At 37.2% G+C, this 18,900-nt stretch overlaps 1 protein-coding gene across 8 annotated transcripts in view; it reads right to left on the bottom strand.

Moving 5' to 3' along the window:
• Positions 1-18,900, bottom strand: part of Csnk1g3 (casein kinase 1 gamma 3) — an 87,885-nt gene that overhangs the window by 55,196 nt on the left and 13,789 nt on the right. For all 8 annotated transcript variants that reach the window (XM_028777135.1, XM_028777131.1, XM_028777133.1 and 5 more), the window contains exon 2: positions 4,653-5,080. In XM_028777135.1, coding sequence (XP_028632968.1) covers positions 4,653-4,830 — 178 coding nt within the window. In that variant the 5' untranslated portion in view covers positions 4,831-5,080. The remainder of the gene's footprint in view (positions 1-4,652; positions 5,081-18,900) is intronic.

Raw genomic sequence — 18,900 nt, 5'->3', positions numbered from 1 at the left:
GTGTGTGTGTGTGTGTGTGTGTGTGTGTGTGTGTGTGTGTGTGTGTGGTAGGAGGGAGAAGGAGGGGATACACAGATTCATTAAGGTTCCAAATGGACTGGGGTTAGTGTTCTGATATCTTAATCTATCTCAAGTGGATTTCCAATTCAGTTATCTGCTGTATTGAACCTGAAGAGGTTCTACCAACATAGTGGAATAGCAGTTATTAGAGAAAATGATGACCTTCAGATGTTACATTTATGTGTCAAGCAGGAACTAGTAGCTGTCCATCAATATTAACTCTGCATTTAAAAATAGTTGTTCAGCTATAAACTGTATTTTCCAGGCATTTTCAGCTTAAGGTGACTAACTTCACACCAATGCCCATGAAGTATGACACTTCCAATTTCCAAGAATAGAATGTTCCTGATTCTTCATCCTTCTGTTTGGCTAACTGGAAAGGAGTAACAGCTAGTGAGATCACCCTGCAGACACTTCAGCCCACACACGGAAGACACAGACATATCTTCAGCATTCTCCCTCTGGTCTGTGTTATGTGAAAGAAAATGAATTTGATTAAAATTACTTACTGTATTTGAGGATTTTTAAATCTGTTGCCATAGCATCATTATCAATTTTTAAATTGCTTGCATTTATTTACTTATTGGGGGAGGGGGTCGTCAGGGCATAGATGTGCCCATGGAGTACATGTAGTAGACAGAGAATGACCTGTACAAGTCAGTCTCACTTGTCAGCATGAAGGCAGCAAGGATTAAACTTGTCATACTTGGCGACAACTCTCCTTGTGCACTAAGCCATCTTGCCATCCCCATATTTTTACATTTTCAAACATTTTTAAAGAAAAACATCAATAAACATAAATATGATTAATTTACTCAAACCTTTATGTCATAGAGATATAAAGCATATGGAATTTCAACATCATAATTTTCACACACAAGCATCCAAATAAGGAGTTGTGAGGAACAAGAACAGTGGAAAAAACAAATAAGAAAAGCTATAAAACTCCTGTGGTAAACTCACTTATGTCAAAAGGCACAGCATCTTATTTTAGATATACTAATTCATAAAGTAATATATAATACCCTTGTTCTGACTTTGTGAGTTTGTTTTTGTTTTTAATGTAATGTCAATCAGGCACTGCCACCAGAAAACAGAAGTGAAACTCTGGGAAATAAAGCTTGTTATATTCACAAGTATGAAGAGGTTACATAGAATGTCTTAGAGCAGTGGCTCTCAACTGGTGGGTCATGACCCCTCTGGGTGCAGAGTCATGCTTTCTCAGGGATCACCTAATGTGATATTTGTATTATAATTTTTTATTTACATTATGAGTCACATTTATAATAACAGTAACAAGATTAATAACAGATTAATAACAGTAACAAAATTAGAGTTATGGAGCTGCAATGAAAATAACTTTATGGTTGGAGTCACACAACATGAGAACTGTATTAAAGGGTCACAGCATTGGGAAGGTTGAGAACCACAGCCATAGGAAGTTGTAAACGCACCCTGTTTGGGTTAGGTGGCAGAAGGGAAGTTTAAGCAAAAGCCTTTAATAAAGAGTTTTGAGGAGAAGGGCAGGGCAAAATAAACAGATTAGGACTATTGTGTCTCCATAGTTCCATTGATCTTTGGGTAGAGGGCTAGTCTATAATAGCACTGAATAGAATATTATTCCTGGGTATGTAGGAGGATAAAGATATAAAGACATAAAGACATAAAGCTGGGGATTGGATAATTCTCATAGCCAAGGCATACTCCTAAGTCTCTAGTGACTGCTCTTTTTCTAAGAACAGGCTGGCCCCAAACAAAACGTTTTTTAAAAAAGATATACAAAGACTTCTGGGTATTCCAGAGGACCTGAGTTCAATTCCCAGGAACCAAATGGCAGCTCACAAGCATCTTTAACTCCAGTCCAGGGGATCTAACAGCTTCTTCTGGCCTGCACAGACATCCGTACAGGCAAAACAAACACACAAAATAAGGGGGGGGGGGCGTTAAGGAAGAAGCCTCATCACTAAAACTTAGTGAGATAAAAGATAATGAACAATAAGCCAAAGACAAGACCCTAAGCAGACACTAAGGCTGTAGACACCCTTGGGTAATTTAGAGACGTCAGACTCTCATCTGACCCTTCCCTATATGGCAACAACTAGACGGCTAGAGCCAACCAAAACCAAAATGCTTATACATTTTTCTAAACAAAGAAAGCATGGAGAGCTTTGAAAAGACAGTAATAAATTGCCCTCTTAGTGGTCTCTAAATAACAAAACTTAAAATGACTAATTTAGCTCTGTACGTTTATGTATATGGATATGGGTGTATATACGTAAAATACTTAACTATCCATAAAGCGAGGACATTTATAGTAGAGAGGATATATGTATCTGTTGTATATGAAACACTCCCTCCTGGAGAGGGGAATGAAGCATGAAGCTCAGGAAGTAAATGATCTTCTAAATCCCAGAGGTCTGCACCTTCCAAAATTCACAGGGTCTCTCCTCAAGGTTGTTTATGGAAGCAATAAACAGCTGCTTAGGGAAGAGACTGTCACACCCACAAGATGAATGAGAAGGACACTATCCTGACCATTCAAGCTGCCTGTAAGTCAGGCAGAGATCTCCAGAAATGCAACTTGTCCTGAGCTGGCACCCAGGTATGGTTGGTTTTCAGTAATGTAGCCGCCTTTGAGTAGCCTCACACCTAGACTACTGAAATTAACTCCAATAAACTCATTGATTCAACAAGCTCAATCTTGGTACAACTGATTTCGTACAAATCTTTGCAGGAAGTCTCATGTCATTATTGTATATTAACTTGACTTTTCAAGATATACAGATATAGATAATATATTTAAATAAATATGTAAGTAGCAAATACATATATACAACACATTTAGATCCTACATAATCATTTGTTTGGATAAAATTAGAGACACTAAGCAGGCACATTGATTTTGCTCATTCACAAAACAAAGAAAGGAATGGTCCACAATACATAGTATAATTTTAGTATATAGCTCATGAGATGCTATGTCTCATATTGTTCTGGTTAAGTTGGCCCACTACACACAGACTATATATTAAAAAGTTATTTCTAAATTATGTGGGGAACTGTAATAAAAACAACCAAAACCTATAGAGATATTCTGTTAATCTTATATATTATACTCATAAATTTATTATTTACAATAACCTAGAAAAATAATTCACAAACATCTTTCAGTATATGACCAATGTTAAGAAATGGATAGATGATCTGAAAGTTTAACAAAAAGTAAATAATTTCTCTAACTCCCAAGTAAGAAACAACTTAGAAAATTCAAATTAATTCACAAAAAAAACCCATAAAATATGTGCCCTTTCAAATATTTTAGTCTTTACTAAATGCAAAAGAATCTGTCAACTACATCACATTTATAGCTATGTACAAAGAATGTCACTAACTTTCATTACCTTGCTTCTTCCTTCATTCATATTTAATGTACATTAGCAACACAAAGCAAATGAAATAGAAGAGACACTATAAATTAGTATGCTTTACAAGATAAGAAGAGATAGCTCAGAACATACAAATTGTTTTATTTTCAACAGCAGGTAGGACTCAATGAAAACTGTAAAGCCAATTTTTTTTCCACCTCAAGTTCAGTCTTGGTGGTCCAATGAGGAGAGCCCTTAATTTACCTAGCTACCTAAGTACTGATTCCTGTATTACCAGACCACACTCCTTGTTTCTCTTCAATGGAGACAGCTGCTCTACTGTACTGGGAATGAGACTGACTGCTCTGTGGCATGTGACATGTTTTCCTTTAGGTTCCTGAAGTGGACAGTTAGAGCTTCAGTAAGCCCAGTATTTCGCAAACTATAGCATGAGTAGATGCTCTGAGATACCAGTTACAGAAAAGATCCCGAGCCTTACCACAGCCATCATTAATTTTTCAGTCACTATCTTGACTTTAAGCAATATATAAAACTCTAAGGTGATCAGTTACTTACTAAATGTTTGAAACATGAAAATAGAACCTAATTATTCCTCAAAAATGTACTATATAGCAAAAGACTTACCAGAAGCTATGGCCTTTTTAAAATTTTTATTTTTTCAGTTTTAGGGGCATTTTTATGGGCTTATTCATGTGTATGGGCTTTTTGCCTACATACATCCATACACATACACACACACACACACACACACACACACAATCTGTGCCCTATGTACTTGAGCCTGCTACTCAAGAAGATCAGAAGAAAGCAAAGATCTCCTTGAACTGGAGTTACAAGTGGTTCTGAGTTGTCATGGGTGCTCTGGAAGAGCAGCCAGTGAGTGTTCTGGGCCACTGAGCCACCTCTCCAGCCCCTGCTTGGTGTTTTAAATTTACTTTTTCTTGTTTTTTCAAATTCTAAAGAAATGAGAATGGTTATTCTCAAACAAATAGACATTTAGATACTTGGGAATTCCTTACAAATGAAAGCACAAATAAGAAAGTTTCAAGACCTGTATTCTTTATAACCAGCATTTTGGGAAATAGTGATCAACTAAAGCCCCTAACTATATACTTTGAGAACTTATAACTAAAGCAAGAAAGTACTTTTACATGTGTTCATTTTTACAATGTTCATCACACAACGGAATAAACAAAACAATCTTACCTAATCGTAATTCGCCAAAATTGCCACATCCGATTTTTTTCCCAACTCTAAAATTAGGTCCAACCATTAAAACTCCAGATGAAGAAGACCCAGTTCCTCGAGTGCTGTGCCCTGATCGACCACTGGGCCGTGCCATTCTATCATCTGATTTGTCCTTGTCTTTCTTTTTATTATCCATATCAAGTTTGCGGTACTCCACTTTGAATTCTTTAATCAAGACAAGCAGGATGAAATGGGGTACTGGAAGAGCAGGCGCATCACTAGGTAGCAGAACCCTATGAGCAGCGTCAGCACTCACACTTCAGTGGATAGTCAGTCAAGTGACGCGTGTTCATCCCATTCGGCCAACTTCTCAGTCGTCTGCTCAGCAAAATATGTCTTCAAAATTATCTTCTCGGTGATTAATGTAAGCTGGTGCTGACAGAGATCTATAATATTAAGAAGAGAAAACTGTCAACAAAGGTAACATATATTTAGGAAATTAAATGACAGAAGCTTAGGTTATCTATTGAGGTCAGTGAATCAAAGCATAGGAGAGTCTTACATCAACTGTTAGTTTTTATGTCTGTACTTTATACCAAACATTACAAGAACAAATTAACTTTTTAAAAAAGTGTGTATTTGTGTATACATGTGGTACATATATGTGTAGATGTTTATATGACTATGAAAATGTGGGTGCACATATCTGCACATGTATATAAAGGCCAGAGGTAGAAATCCGGTGCTTTATCAGTTTTGGTTGCTATGATAAAACACCATAATCAAAATCAGCTCATAGAAGACTTTCTTTTGGCCACTGTGGTGAGGAAGATGAGACAACAGGCGTCCCGAGCAGGAGGTTGAGAGATTATATCTTTTTTTTAAATTGGTTGTTTTATTTACATTTCAAATGTTATCCTCCTTCTCCTCTCCCCGCTGTTTCTACAGAGGATGCTTCCCCACCCACCCCTCCACACCCACATCCACTCCCCAACCCCCATTCCCACCTCACTACCCTAGCTAGCATTCCCCTTGCTGGGGCATCAAACCTCCAGAGAGATTATATCTTATCCACAAATAAACAGAGAAAGCAAACTGTAAATGGAGTAAAACTATAAACTCTAAGCCTAGCCCTAGTGGTGTATTTCCTCCACCAAGACTACACCTCCAAAAAACTCTGTATCTCCTCCCCAAATAGTACCACCATTTGGGGGCCAAGAGTTCAAATATATGTGCCTATGGGGTATGTTCTTATTTAAATCACCACAGGTATCTTCCTCAATCTTTTCTTTTATTGAGCTCAGGTGCCTCTTTATAAACCCAGTGCTCACAGATTGGCTAGGCTGGCAGGCCAACAAAGATCCCTTTGTCCGTGCCCCTTCCCGTGATAGGGCTACAGAGAACACATGCCCAGCCTTTGACATGACTGCTAAAGATCCACACACAGGTCCTCCCGCCCATGCAGGAGGGGCTTTGCCACCTGAGGCATCTCCCCTTCCCCCACAAACACAAAACCTAAAAATTAGGAATTTGATTGTTTTAAAATAACAAAGTAGAATAAAGTATTCATAAAACAATACACACTGACTAGCCTAGACACTGCAATTTAAAAGTTACCTCAATTTAAAAAAAAAAAAAGAGTACTCAAAGTCTGGGAAATCAATATAAATCTTCTATTTAAAAGCAGAAAAATAGAACATGTTTTGAAATTTTTAAATATTAAAGTATTTTCTTCACTATAATGTACTTAATTTTTAGCCTTTCAAAAGGATGTTCTCATTTTGTCTTCATTTACTCAAATATTTATTATTCTTTATATATTAGAAAGAGTCACAGAACTAGTGATATAAGAACATAGCATTCCTATGTCTCAAGGAAAAAACATGTTTTGTTTTGTTTTTTATGTAACACTCAAACTAAGTCTTTAAGAACAATAATTTCGTAAGGCTAAGAGATGCTGGAGCAGATAAGTAGTAAAGTTTCTCTTAGAGACATGGTCTTACTATGTATCACCGCCTAGCCTCAAATGTGGAATCTTCCTGATTCAAACTCAGACTCCCAAGTTACAGCCATACCACCATGTCACATGAATATACATGTATTGAATATATTGTAATATACAGATGAAAAGGCACTTTTAAAAACTTGGAGACTTTGAAAGGCGTAATCACACATTTCCTTTAGAAATCTCAGCTATCAAATACATGTGTATTCTGTGGCTAGTCTGTCAGCTGTTATTACATGAACACCCACTTTCATCTAAATCCATTCTTTTCAGTTTCAAGCTAGGTTGTAGTAACACATGCGTCAATGCCCTGCCTGGGCTACACAGAGAAACAAGGAAGGAAGAACACCTCAAAATGTGACTTTTGTAAAGATCTGTAGAATCAACACAATGCCAAGCGACAGGTCAGTGAGTTTGTTTTCTAGACAAAGTGTCCCTAGAGCCAGTATGAAAATGCACAATTTAGAATAAACAATCTCAAACCACAAAACCAAAATTAAATACAACACTACCTAATTTCAAGGCTTACTAGAGAGCTACAGTAATCAAGACAATTTGAAACTACTACAGAACAGGTAGATGAAACAGCAGAGCCCAAAACAGGATTACACCGACAGACAGCTGATTTCCTACTAATTCAACAGTGACATCGGTAACAACTGTACACCTATGTGAGAAAAAAAGTGAACCCTGCTTCAACCCATGAAAGAATGATATGTAATAAATCATAAGTCTAAACACAAATATTAGAATCATAAAGGAAAATAGGTTTGTAACCTTGTGGTATAGAAAACAAAAATGAAATAAAAATTAGAACTGAACAGAAACACCAAATATTAAGAGAAATTATTTCACATACTTATGAATATGCATTAATATACTACAATTAAAAATCATTTTTATATTAATAAGTTGGAAGATAACTTCCATAAAGAATGTAGGCAAATAACCAATAAATCTATGAAATCGCCAGGCAGTGGTGGTGCACACCTTTAATCCCAGCACTTGGAAGGCAGAGGCAGGCGGATTTCTGAGTTCGAGAGTTCAAGGCTAGCCTGGTCTACAGAGTGAGTTCCAGGACAGCCAGGGCTACACAGAAAAACCCTGTCTCGAAAAATCAAAAAAAAAAAAAAATCTATGAAATCTTGCTTAATATCATACTTACCATAGGAATACAAATTAAAACAATAAAAGTATCATTTCATTTCATAAATAAAGCAAAACTTAAAAGATTAAATGTCTACCAATAGCAATGCTCACAGAAATTAAGAACAAATAGACCTGTCATTAACCGCTAGTGTACATATGAAATATGTACAATAGCATGACAATGGAACCAAGCTTGACAGTTTCTTATTAAGTAAAATGTGCATTTAGTCTGACCTATCAATAAAACAATGTATTTAGAAAGATTTGTCACCCATTTTCACTGTAGCCTTATTTATAATAACCAAATCTGGACACAAAGTATTCTCAACAGAAGGATAAACAAATTGGTATACTCATATAACAGGATACGATTGGAATCAGGGGTAAGTGGAAAGACATCAGGCACAACTGAGTTCTGGTTATTGCAATCCTAGAAGCAGCAGAACTATGGAAACAGAAATCAGAGCAGCGCTTTAGTAAGACAGGGTGGTTCGCTGGAAAATACAGAGGAACTTCCTGGTAGAAGGAAGCGTGTGTCCTGTACCTTTACTATCAGGAGTTACAGGCAGCTATCTAGATATTTGCCAATGCATAAAAGGAAACTTAAAACCTGCACATTGTGTTATATGTATCTTGTGCCTCAAACTGTTACTTTTAAAATAATAGCTGGGCTGAAAGGATAGCTGAGAGGGTAAAGCCATTGTGTTCCAACTCCCACAAACTCTGACCTCTACACATGCACACATGCACATGTGTATACATAGAAGTATATATAATTAAAAATAAATATTAAAAGCAATGCTCACTCACATAGTAAAAATTTAGCACAGTAACTCAAAGTATAACATATCCTCCATACTTTTGCATAAAGCTTACCTTAAAATGCAGCTATTTTAAATAATTAATGAACATAGCAATATTTTTTAAACATTTAAAAAATTCCTTCCCTGCATTTTTCCATTTAAAAGAAAATTATTTTCTTTTGGTAAATTTTTCCACTTTCAATATATAGCTTTTCACTTTATTCTAAATTAAAGAATCCACAAATGAAGTAAAAATGTTCCACAGATGTTCATATATTTCTCAATCCTCAGCCATTGCCCTTCCCAGAGGTAACTACTACTCTCGGTTTCCTCAGTGTGCTTCTTTTTGGTAAAGCCTGGGAATGCATATTTGTGTACAGAAAGCCTATAGACTGTTCTGTCTGTGTAATAGGTGCACAGAAAGACTTCCAAGAGCACACATTTCCACAACAGAAACAGAAAGTAAAAGCATATCATTCCATTTAAGAGTGTTTACTCTCCCTTCCATGCCCTTCCATCCCAGATGAAGCCTAGAACAGGGGAAGCAGAGCAGCATGATGGAGGAGAGCAGAGCCAAGACAGAGCCCTAAGTCCCTTCCCTGGTAGAGGACTGAGAACTGGGAAATGAGTAGACAAGTAGGAAGCTGTGGATTAGCTTTAGTAGAACCTAGAAAATAAGCAGGCTTCATTAACAGCTGAAAATGAGTCTATTCTCAAAACTGAACTTTCTGATACATAAAAACAAAGCAATAGAAAATGACTAGCAAATCATTCACAGCTGGTAAGGGGGACAAGTTCAAAGAACATGACAACAACGATCACTAAAAAACTAACACATGCCCTATTTTACCTCATTCAGTTCAGAACATTTAAGAAACTATTCATAAACTTGTAATAAGAATTCTTACTTTGAAAACTATGTTTTAGAAATTAAATAGTTTAAAATTAAGATTCTCAGGTATAACAACAGGAGAGACAGCTCAGTGAGTAAAAGCACTTGTCCACAAGCTTTATATCCTGAGGTTTGGATTCCACAGAGCCTATGTAAAAGGCAGACACTGTATTATCTGCAATCCCAGCACAGAGACAAAAGGGAGGCACAGACAGGAATCTCCAGAAGCTCCAGAGCACCAACTAGCCTCACTTACACAAGGTAAGGAGACCTTGTCCTGAATAAAATGGAGTGGCATGAGGTCAACACGGGAAGGTGGACCTCAGACCTATACACAGACACCAAGGCCACACGTTGAGAACATCTTACACATACACACAAACATACACAAAAACTCCAGTAGAATCCTGGAGATTTGCATGAGATGGCACATGCCTGTAATCCTAACACTTAGGAGACTAAGGAAGATTGCCAAGTTCTAGGCCAGACATAAATAGTGGTAGAACTTTCTCTGAGGGCACTCATGAAGCAGTATTAGTATTTGAAAATATAGTTTCTTATATGTAACTTTTTATGATCCCTGAACTTTTAACATCATGCTTTGAGCTAGATCAGTTATATATATTATACATTGATAAATGAAGTTTTTTTTACAATAAAGTTTTTGATAAATGAAGTTTTTATAAGCTTTATTTGTATACAGAACTCAAAGAGCTTTATAAGGGAAACCTAAATACATACCCTAATCCCCTCATTCACAAATATAAACTGACAATCAAGGATCACTAGACATCTAAGGAAATCTAATATGAAAAATGCTCTCCCTACCAAAGGGTGGGGGGAGGGGTAGAAAACTCCTGATTAGTAAATTACTTAATCAACAAAAAAAGAACTTTAAAATCAACAAAATTAAAAAAAAAAATTCTCTCCTTGGAGACTCTAGAAGGAACAGTAAGAAGCAAAGTGATACTAGAGTAAATAGGATTTTAAAAGACAAAGGAAGGAACAATTCTAATATATAATGCAAAGCTACAGTTTTTCAAAGGACTAAAGTTCAATGTCTCCAGCCTGTAACTAGCAATGGCTACTAATAGGAAGGGCAGAGAGAACAAAGAAAAAGAAAGAAACACTGGATGCAATGGCTCACAACTATAACCTCAGTACTCAGGAAACTGAGTTAGAGGAATTACCATGAACTTGATCCCACCCTTTTTTCTATCTTCCTAATGCTGTGACCCTTTACTACACCTTATGCTGTGGTGACCCCCAACCATAAATTTTCATTGATACTTCATAACTGTAATTTTGCTACTGTTACGGATTTTAGTGTAAATATTTTTGGATAGAAGTTCACCAAAAAAGTCACAACTCATAGGTTGAGAAACACCGTTCTGGGCAACCTGGATTACAGACTGCAACTTGTCCCCAAAAATAAAAAAAAAAAAGAAAAAAGAAAAAAAAAAAAACAAAGGAAGAAAGGGTGGTGGGTGGTAAAATGGGTGGGTGGTGGGAGGGAAGAAAACCAAAAGGAAAGTGGGCACAGAAGGGAAGGGGGAGGGAAGGGAAAGGGGGAGGTAAGAAGAAGGGGGAGGGAAGGCAAGGGGAAGGGATAGGAGGGAAGGGGAGGGGAGGGAAGGGGAGAGGAGGGAAGGGAAGGGAGGGGAAGGGAGGGGAAGGGAAGGAAGGGAAGGGAAGGGAACCATCAAAGAAATGGGGAAGGTAAATCTAGCAAAAGTCCAAAGTTAGTCTTAAGGTCATTGATTTTTAACCTTCAAAATTAATTTTACAATAAAATGAAATAATGTATAGACTCTAACCATGTTAAAGTTATGGCAAAATTATTAATGAGGCACAAATAAAAGAAAGGACAGGGATAAAAATTTCTGTTTCTTGCATAGGCGTAAGTGAAAGGGTAAGGTAAAAGTTTACTAGAAGAAATAGAAATAAAGTTACTATTTAAAGTATCAGAGAAAAGAAATAGATGAGGATGAAGTAAAGACTATAGAGTAGTAGGAAGCCAGAGGAGATTGCTGAAACCTCATTACTCATGGTGGATAATTCAAAGACAGCACAAAATCTGACAGTGGAAAGAGCTGAAGACTTCTTAATCTGAAATGCACAACCCATCCCTCCAGCATTTTTCTGGCAAAAGAATCCACAGTTTTCAAATGGTGAACATGATCTTTAAAAGGTAAAGAACTAACAAGGTATATTTTCATTGGGAGTGTAGCTCTTTCATATGGTCTTTGCCTAGCACAAGCCAAGGCCCTGAACCCCAACCTTAGCACCTAAAAATAAATAAATAAACCTCAGAAACCATCTATTCTGAAAACTAAGTAACATCTGTGGTTTAAAATCTATGTTTTTCCAAGTGTCTAGACCATCTCAATAGACATACTATGAAAGGCCTAAAAATATTTAAGTTAAGAAAATGAGAAAGAATGTTACATATCATTCAGTCTAGCACCCACACAAAATGAATTTATTTCTGCATTTTCTAGTAGTCAAACAAAAAGCACAAATATGACTAGATGTGATTCAGTGTGTCTAATTACATTCCAGTTGCTTAAAAAGAAAAAAAAAGAACTAAGAAAAGAACTGTAGTACTGTAGCACTGTGCATACAGATGCAATCAAGAGTGAAACAATCTGTTCAGAGAAACAGTCAAACCAAAGGATGCAAGACAGACAACTAACAAGTAGATCCTAAAGAGTAGGCATGGTAACTACTAGGGGTATCACAGAAATACACCCTGTTCATAATTTTTCATAACACAAAATATTGATAATGCTTGAGGATGTTGCAATTTTTATAACAGACGTTTTTCCCTTTAACTAAGATCTTAATCCTTCTACTAAGTAGAAATAATAAACATAGTTACTTATGCATGTATTGAAGAGGCTAAAAGATACATGTTAAAAGACAGGAAACAGACCAAAAGGATGTTTTTTAAAATTGTCTCTAAGAAGGAGCAAATATGAATAATCAATTGCCTTATTATCATAAACATCTTCAACTTTGATACAGTGATATCCCCTAATAAAAGAGATTCTAGATTTGGAGAACATTGGCATAGTCTGACTACACATACAGGGACTGGTATAGTCTAATTTGACAATCACTGATAATTCTTCAAAACAATCAGTATGGTTTAATCATTTAAGACCTTACACAGAGGGTTGACCTCTTTAAGGATACAACTAGATTAAACAGAGACACAGTCTGAGAACATTTCTGTGCAGTTATGTTCTGCTTCATATGCCAACCAAATCAACACCAATGAGTTTTAGACTTTAAAAAATAATTTATTATTATACCAACTCTCAAAATACTATTGTAGCAAAAGAAAAAGAATTATTTCATACATCTCTAATATTATAATTCTTTAAAAGTACAAAATTATAACATATAAAGTTAATATCAAATTGTATATTCAGTAGTGTTTCCCAACAGGTTTATTACATGAAATAAAAATATATTTGCTTATTATTTGCTTTATTACAACAGTAGGTTTTGTGTATATACATGTGTGATTGTGTGTGTGTGCATGTGTGTGTGTGTGGTGTGTGCATGTGTGTGTGTTTGTATGACTATAACAATAATAAAGAAGAGCCCTTGAATTTGAAAGGGAGTAAAAAGGGAATGGTAGGAATTAGAAGGGGAGAGAAGAGTGGGACTGATATAAAGTATTTGTGTATGAAATTCTCAAGAAATAGAAAATTAAAACTATGTATTTATTACAAAAAGGCTCATTTGAGGTATTAAAGCTTTTATTCAATGTATTAGAATGTGTCTTCGAGCCTCTCTGAAGCTGAAACGAGTGGAGATATTTGCGATGTGATGGCTAGCCACTACATCACATGCTTCTGTTAGCACCAAGTGTCCCAGTTACTGGTTTCTGGCATTACCCCAACAGCAGTTGTCTAAGGAAAGAACAAACACTTATTTTTAAAGCTAAATCATTAACCATAATGTCAAAAATATGGACATCAATTTAATTACATACTACAAAAAAATTCTGTTGTCTCAAAAGATTTAAAACCTATCATCTAAAATTACTTAGTATTTCTGAAACTTGATTTCAATGATGTCCTTGTACATTCCTATGAAGAAAACCCAGGAACTATCTACCCTTCCAAACTTACCACCTAAAAGGAGGGAAAACAAACAAACAAACAAACAAAGGAGGAGGAAAGAGGGAGGGTAGAGGAAAGGAGGAGGAAGAGGAGTAGTAGAGAAGGAAGGAAGACATGTAAAAGAAAAAGATTACTAACTAGTTTGTATACTCTCTACACTGGATCAGGCCCCACTAGTCCCTCATGGAACTAAATGAATGGGACTTGTTAAACAGCAGCTAACATGACACTGTCCAACAGAGAAGAAAATGGAGAGCACATATGAAATAAGGAAAATCATACTGTTCTTTGTTGTTTGTTTGTTTGTTTTATTTTGTCTACTTAGGCTTGACTATCCTGGAAACTCACTCTGTAGACCACGCTAGCCTCAAACTCACTGACTAGTCTTTTCATCCCAAAATCTGGGATTAAATGCATCCCCCATCATGCCTGGCCAAAAAAAGTGTGCTTAATGAAACCTTCAGTTCCATAAATGAATGGTGTGTGTGTGTGTGTGCACATGCACACACAAACTGATCCTAAGAGTAAAATACATTTCTATAGGTTATAGTCAAAATATTTCTAGAGTTGAAGCTACTACATAATAACAGAAATACCAAATCACAGTATATTATAATCAGGTACAATTAAGGCAAGTTTTAAATGAGACTTTATTAAATTCTAAACTTCCTCAGCAGAAAAAATTTTCTAAGTCTAATTAAATAAATTTTCTAGTCAACCAGGTCTGACTATTCTCACATAAGTAGATGCCATGATATATACAGTTTAAACATATCCCACAATGGATCACATGTTGAAAACTGAGTCACTCGTGTGATATTAAATAATCTGATTTTTAAGAAGTCCTAGAAGAAAATCCTTAAGTCACTGGGAAGAACCCTAAAGTGATTTAGTTCTCAAAAAAGTTCATTATAAAAGAGTTTCCCCTGCCATCTGGTGTCCTGTCTTACCATGTGACTTCTCCATTTAAAACCATAAGAACATTCAAAATGAATTTCTCATCAGAATCAAGCCAATGTCACCAGCATGTCCTTGAATCTCTAGAACTATGACCTAAATCAACTTCTTTTATTGAGAATAGGGGTAAATGTGTGCATGGAGTGTTGGCATGAGCATATTTATGTATGTGTTAGGCACATATGTGCACATGTGTGGGAGGCAGAGGTTGTGGCTATCTTCCTCAATTGCTTTCCACCTTATCTTTTTGAGATAGGTTCTCTCTTTGAAACTAGTGCTCACTGACCGACTAGACTAGCTAGCTGGGCAGAAGTTGAGGAAATCCAGCAGCCTCCCTCTGCTGTTCCTAGAACTACAGTTATGGATGTATGCAATAACCATGCCTGGCTCTTTACTAAGAATCTGCGGACTATGAACTCCAGTTCTTATGGTTGCACAGCGGGCACTTTGTCAATTGAGCCATTTCATCGGCACCAACTTTTCTCTGTAAAAGCACCCAACTTCAGGTTTTCAGAATACTAAGAAAGCAGAACAATACAGTAGGATGCACATGTGAATAGGTCCACAGTGTCTTCTATGTTGATTGTTTATCTCAATTTCACAAGTGAATTTTTTTTTATATTTATTCATGTGTATGCTTACATGTGTATGTCACATATGTCTGAAGATACCTGAATCAGGTGTTACATTTCCTGGAACTGGAGTTACATGCAGTTTGTGGGCTGCCTAACATGGGTGCTGGGAACCAAATGTGGGTTCTCTGAAAAAGTGCTCTTAACTTCTTAATTACTGAACCATCTCTCCATAACTGAATATGTGAATATGAACACTCCTTAGTAATATCTTTACTGAAGCCCACATTTCTGAAGTTAAAGAACTGTAAAATAGCCGGGCAGTGGTGGTGCACGCCTTTAATCCCAGCACTTGGGAGGCAGAGGCAGGCGGATTTCTGAGTTCGAGGCCAGCCTGGTCTACAGAGGGAGTTCCAGGACAGCCAGGGCTACACAGAGAAACCTGTCTCGAAAAACAAAAAACAAAAAACAAACCTGTAAAATAGTCTGTCTCCTAATCATTTATTATATGTACATACAGAGAACTGCAGGTCAGACTCATACCTCTCTAGGCAAGATAGCGAGTTAGAAGCTGTCAGAATCACTGGCTGATTACAGTTTGGAAATGAAGCAGGAATATTTTATCACTCCATCAACTAATTCTCCAGTTCAGGAATTGACCTGACAAACACTCCAAAAAACTTCTTCTACCATAGAACCCTCTGAATAACAACTACTCTGGCAAGATATGTCCAGGGGTGCAATAGCAGCAACAATGTTATGAAGTAACTAGTTGCTCTCTAATTGGTCTTAAGGCCTGCTCCAGAAGAGAAAACTCATGACTGGTACCATATACCTGGCTATGAACCCATGGCTGCAGAGCTCACAGGCTCCAGTGGTGAATTTAATTGCTATTATCCTGCTAACCATACACAGTATCAAAACTGTCCCCTGAATTCATCTTTCCACCCACGTATTAGTACAGCTCTCAAACCTCAGAAATGTTTCTTTGTGCAGCAGACAATGATAAACACAAAGCTCACACTGATCACAGTATAGAGAATAAGTGTCAGAGAGTACTGAGCCACAAATAGGCAATGTGTATCACACTTCTACTCAAGCCCCAAAGGCTCAGGGGCCATTAAAAAAGAAAGATTGAGTAGCATGACTGTAAAAAGCAGAGGTTTGCCAGGCAGTGGTGGCACACACCTTTAATCCCAGCACTTGGGAGGCAGAAGCAGGTGGATTTCTGAGTTTGAGGCCAGCCTGGTCTACAGAGTGAGTTCCAGGACAGCTAGAACTATACAGAGAAACCCTGTCTCAAAATACCAAAAAAAAAAAAAAAAAAAAGCAGCAGAGGTTGGGGAGGGTGGAGTGAAAGTGTCCATCACTGGACCATGATGGAGACCACTGCACTATGTACTTACAGCAGCTACTACTGTCTGAGGGACACACCACAAGATCAAGGCAGTCAGCACAGTAACATAGCCTCCATTTCTAACTGAGAAGCTACTGCTGCTGCTAGGGGAGGGAGAGTCAGTTTTCTTTAAGGGTGTGGCCCCTGGTAGGTGGACCACACTCGAGCAGATGGCCACACCCATGAAAATATATATGGGCAGCACAAACTGGACTTGGTAAGTTAATTGGGGGGGGGGGGGAGGTTAAGTTCATGAAAAGGGTTAGGGGTGAATACACTCTCTACTTGCATGACCAACCTTTCATTAAAGTTTTTTTTTTCTATTCATCAGCAGAGTCAAAAACATCTGATTCATGATAGTTACAACATTTTATCAAGTCAGTACAAATAGAAATTAATAAAACACTAAACCACTTCCCCAAGGAAAAAAACACTTAAGGTTCTGTCCAGACTTTCTTTCATCACAAAAGTTTAACTAACCAATCAATATGCAGGCTTGTTTTAAAACACTTCACAACATTATACATGCAACTCAACTAAACTTACTTAGATGTACTTTCTCCACAACACACCAGTTTTCTTATCCTCAGGAACATCATTCAGCACTTTTAGCAGTAGGTCTGGGGTCATTTATAACAAAGTCATGAAAGGAAAAAGGAAAGGACTCACTATGAAAAGCAAAGCCAGGAGATTGAGTCACCTTATTTAACCTCAACTGGGAACACACACTGACTAAATCTAACTTTTTTCTATTTTCTTGTATTCTCCTGTCTGTGGCTCACTGGAATGGCACTGGCAGTATTAACTTTGAGGTTACAAATAAATGTTAGCAAGCAGGAAATTTTGCAAATGTTTAATCCACAAATAGTAAAAATCTCCTCTAACTGAAAATTTTCTCATTGAAAGTATTGTACCTCATGCTGGGGAGATGGTTCAGTCACACAAGCAGGAAGGGTTGAGTTCATATCTCCAGCATGCAAATAAAAAGCTAAACACTGTGGTAAGCATCTGTTACCCCAGGCTAAGGCAGGAGGATTTTAAATTGGAGACCAGCCTGGGCAACACAGTGAGAGAAATATTGGCTTTAAACAAACAAACAAACAAACAAAAACTGTATTCCAGGGCTGGAGAATGAATTCCAGGACTGTAGCTCAGGGGGTAAGGTGCTTGCTATGCTAAATGTAAGCCCCATTACTCTCTGACTCTAACTAGAAACTATGCCATGAACTTGTAATCCCAGCACTAGAAAGGGAGACAGGAAGATCCCCCAAGGATTGCTGGCCATCCATTCTAGCCAAATCCTGAGCCTCAGATTCAGTGAGAGCTTCTACCTCAAAAAACAAAAATTGAGACCAATTAAGAAAGACACCAATCTCTGGTACACACACACACACACACACACACACACACACACACACAGAGAGAGAGAGAGAGAGAGAGAGAGAGGGAGGGAGGGAGGGAGGGAGGGAGGGAGGGAGGGAGGGACTTATAAACAAATAAGAAGTGAGAATTAAGTATCAGCAATATGCAACTCCTGGTGATTATAATGAAAGCAAACAAGGATAAGGAATGATTGTTGATATCATAAGACATGTTCAAATCTTCCCAATGAAAGCAAAACATCTGAAACTGAATCCAATTGAACCTCTGCATTTCACTGTCAATGTTAAGGAAGCATGGTAGTATTGAGATACTACAATTTGTTAATCTGATTTCCCCAAAGGCACAAATCTTGCTACTCAGCATTTCTTTCCAATAACACATTAAAAACTATTTAAAAGATCAATTAAAAGTTATTAAAAATTTGGTAATATTAATTTATATAGCAGTTCCTTTCTGAATAAAGGGGTAGTATGCTGATCTCAAAGTTGTAAGGACATTTACAGTTCCAAGACACACCACAAGAAGTGAAATAGTATCTCATTTATACCATAATTTTGTGTCTCCAAAACACTACAATCCAAAAGGAAAAAAAAGAAAAAGAAAGGAAAAGCCTTCAGCTGGGCCTATAAATACCTGCAATGTGAGGATGAATAGGAAAGTTACCAGTTTAAGAATATCTATTTAATTTAGTGAGCGTTAGAGTGTCTCAAAATACAAGCAAAAAGAGGGCGAGGAATAAGGCTCAGTGGTAGAGCACTTGCTTACATGTGGCTGTGCATCTGTTGGATGAATGGGTTGCTTCATCTTTTTAATAGAAAGATTTGCATTTTTTTAAATTATATGTGTGCGCGCACATGCACACACACACACACCTACGCTCACATGCACACACATACCTACACTCACATGGACACACACACACCTATACTCACATGGGCACACACACCTACACTCACATGGGCACACACACCTA

The sequence above is a fragment of the Grammomys surdaster genome, unplaced genomic scaffold, assembly GCF_004785775.1.
Source record: "Grammomys surdaster isolate TR1022 unplaced genomic scaffold, NIH_TR_1.0 278, whole genome shotgun sequence".
Classification (NCBI taxonomy): domain Eukaryota; kingdom Metazoa; phylum Chordata; class Mammalia; order Rodentia; family Muridae; genus Grammomys; species Grammomys surdaster.
The sequence above is the reverse complement of the archived record's forward strand: the minus strand, read 5'-3'. Positions and strand labels throughout refer to the sequence as shown.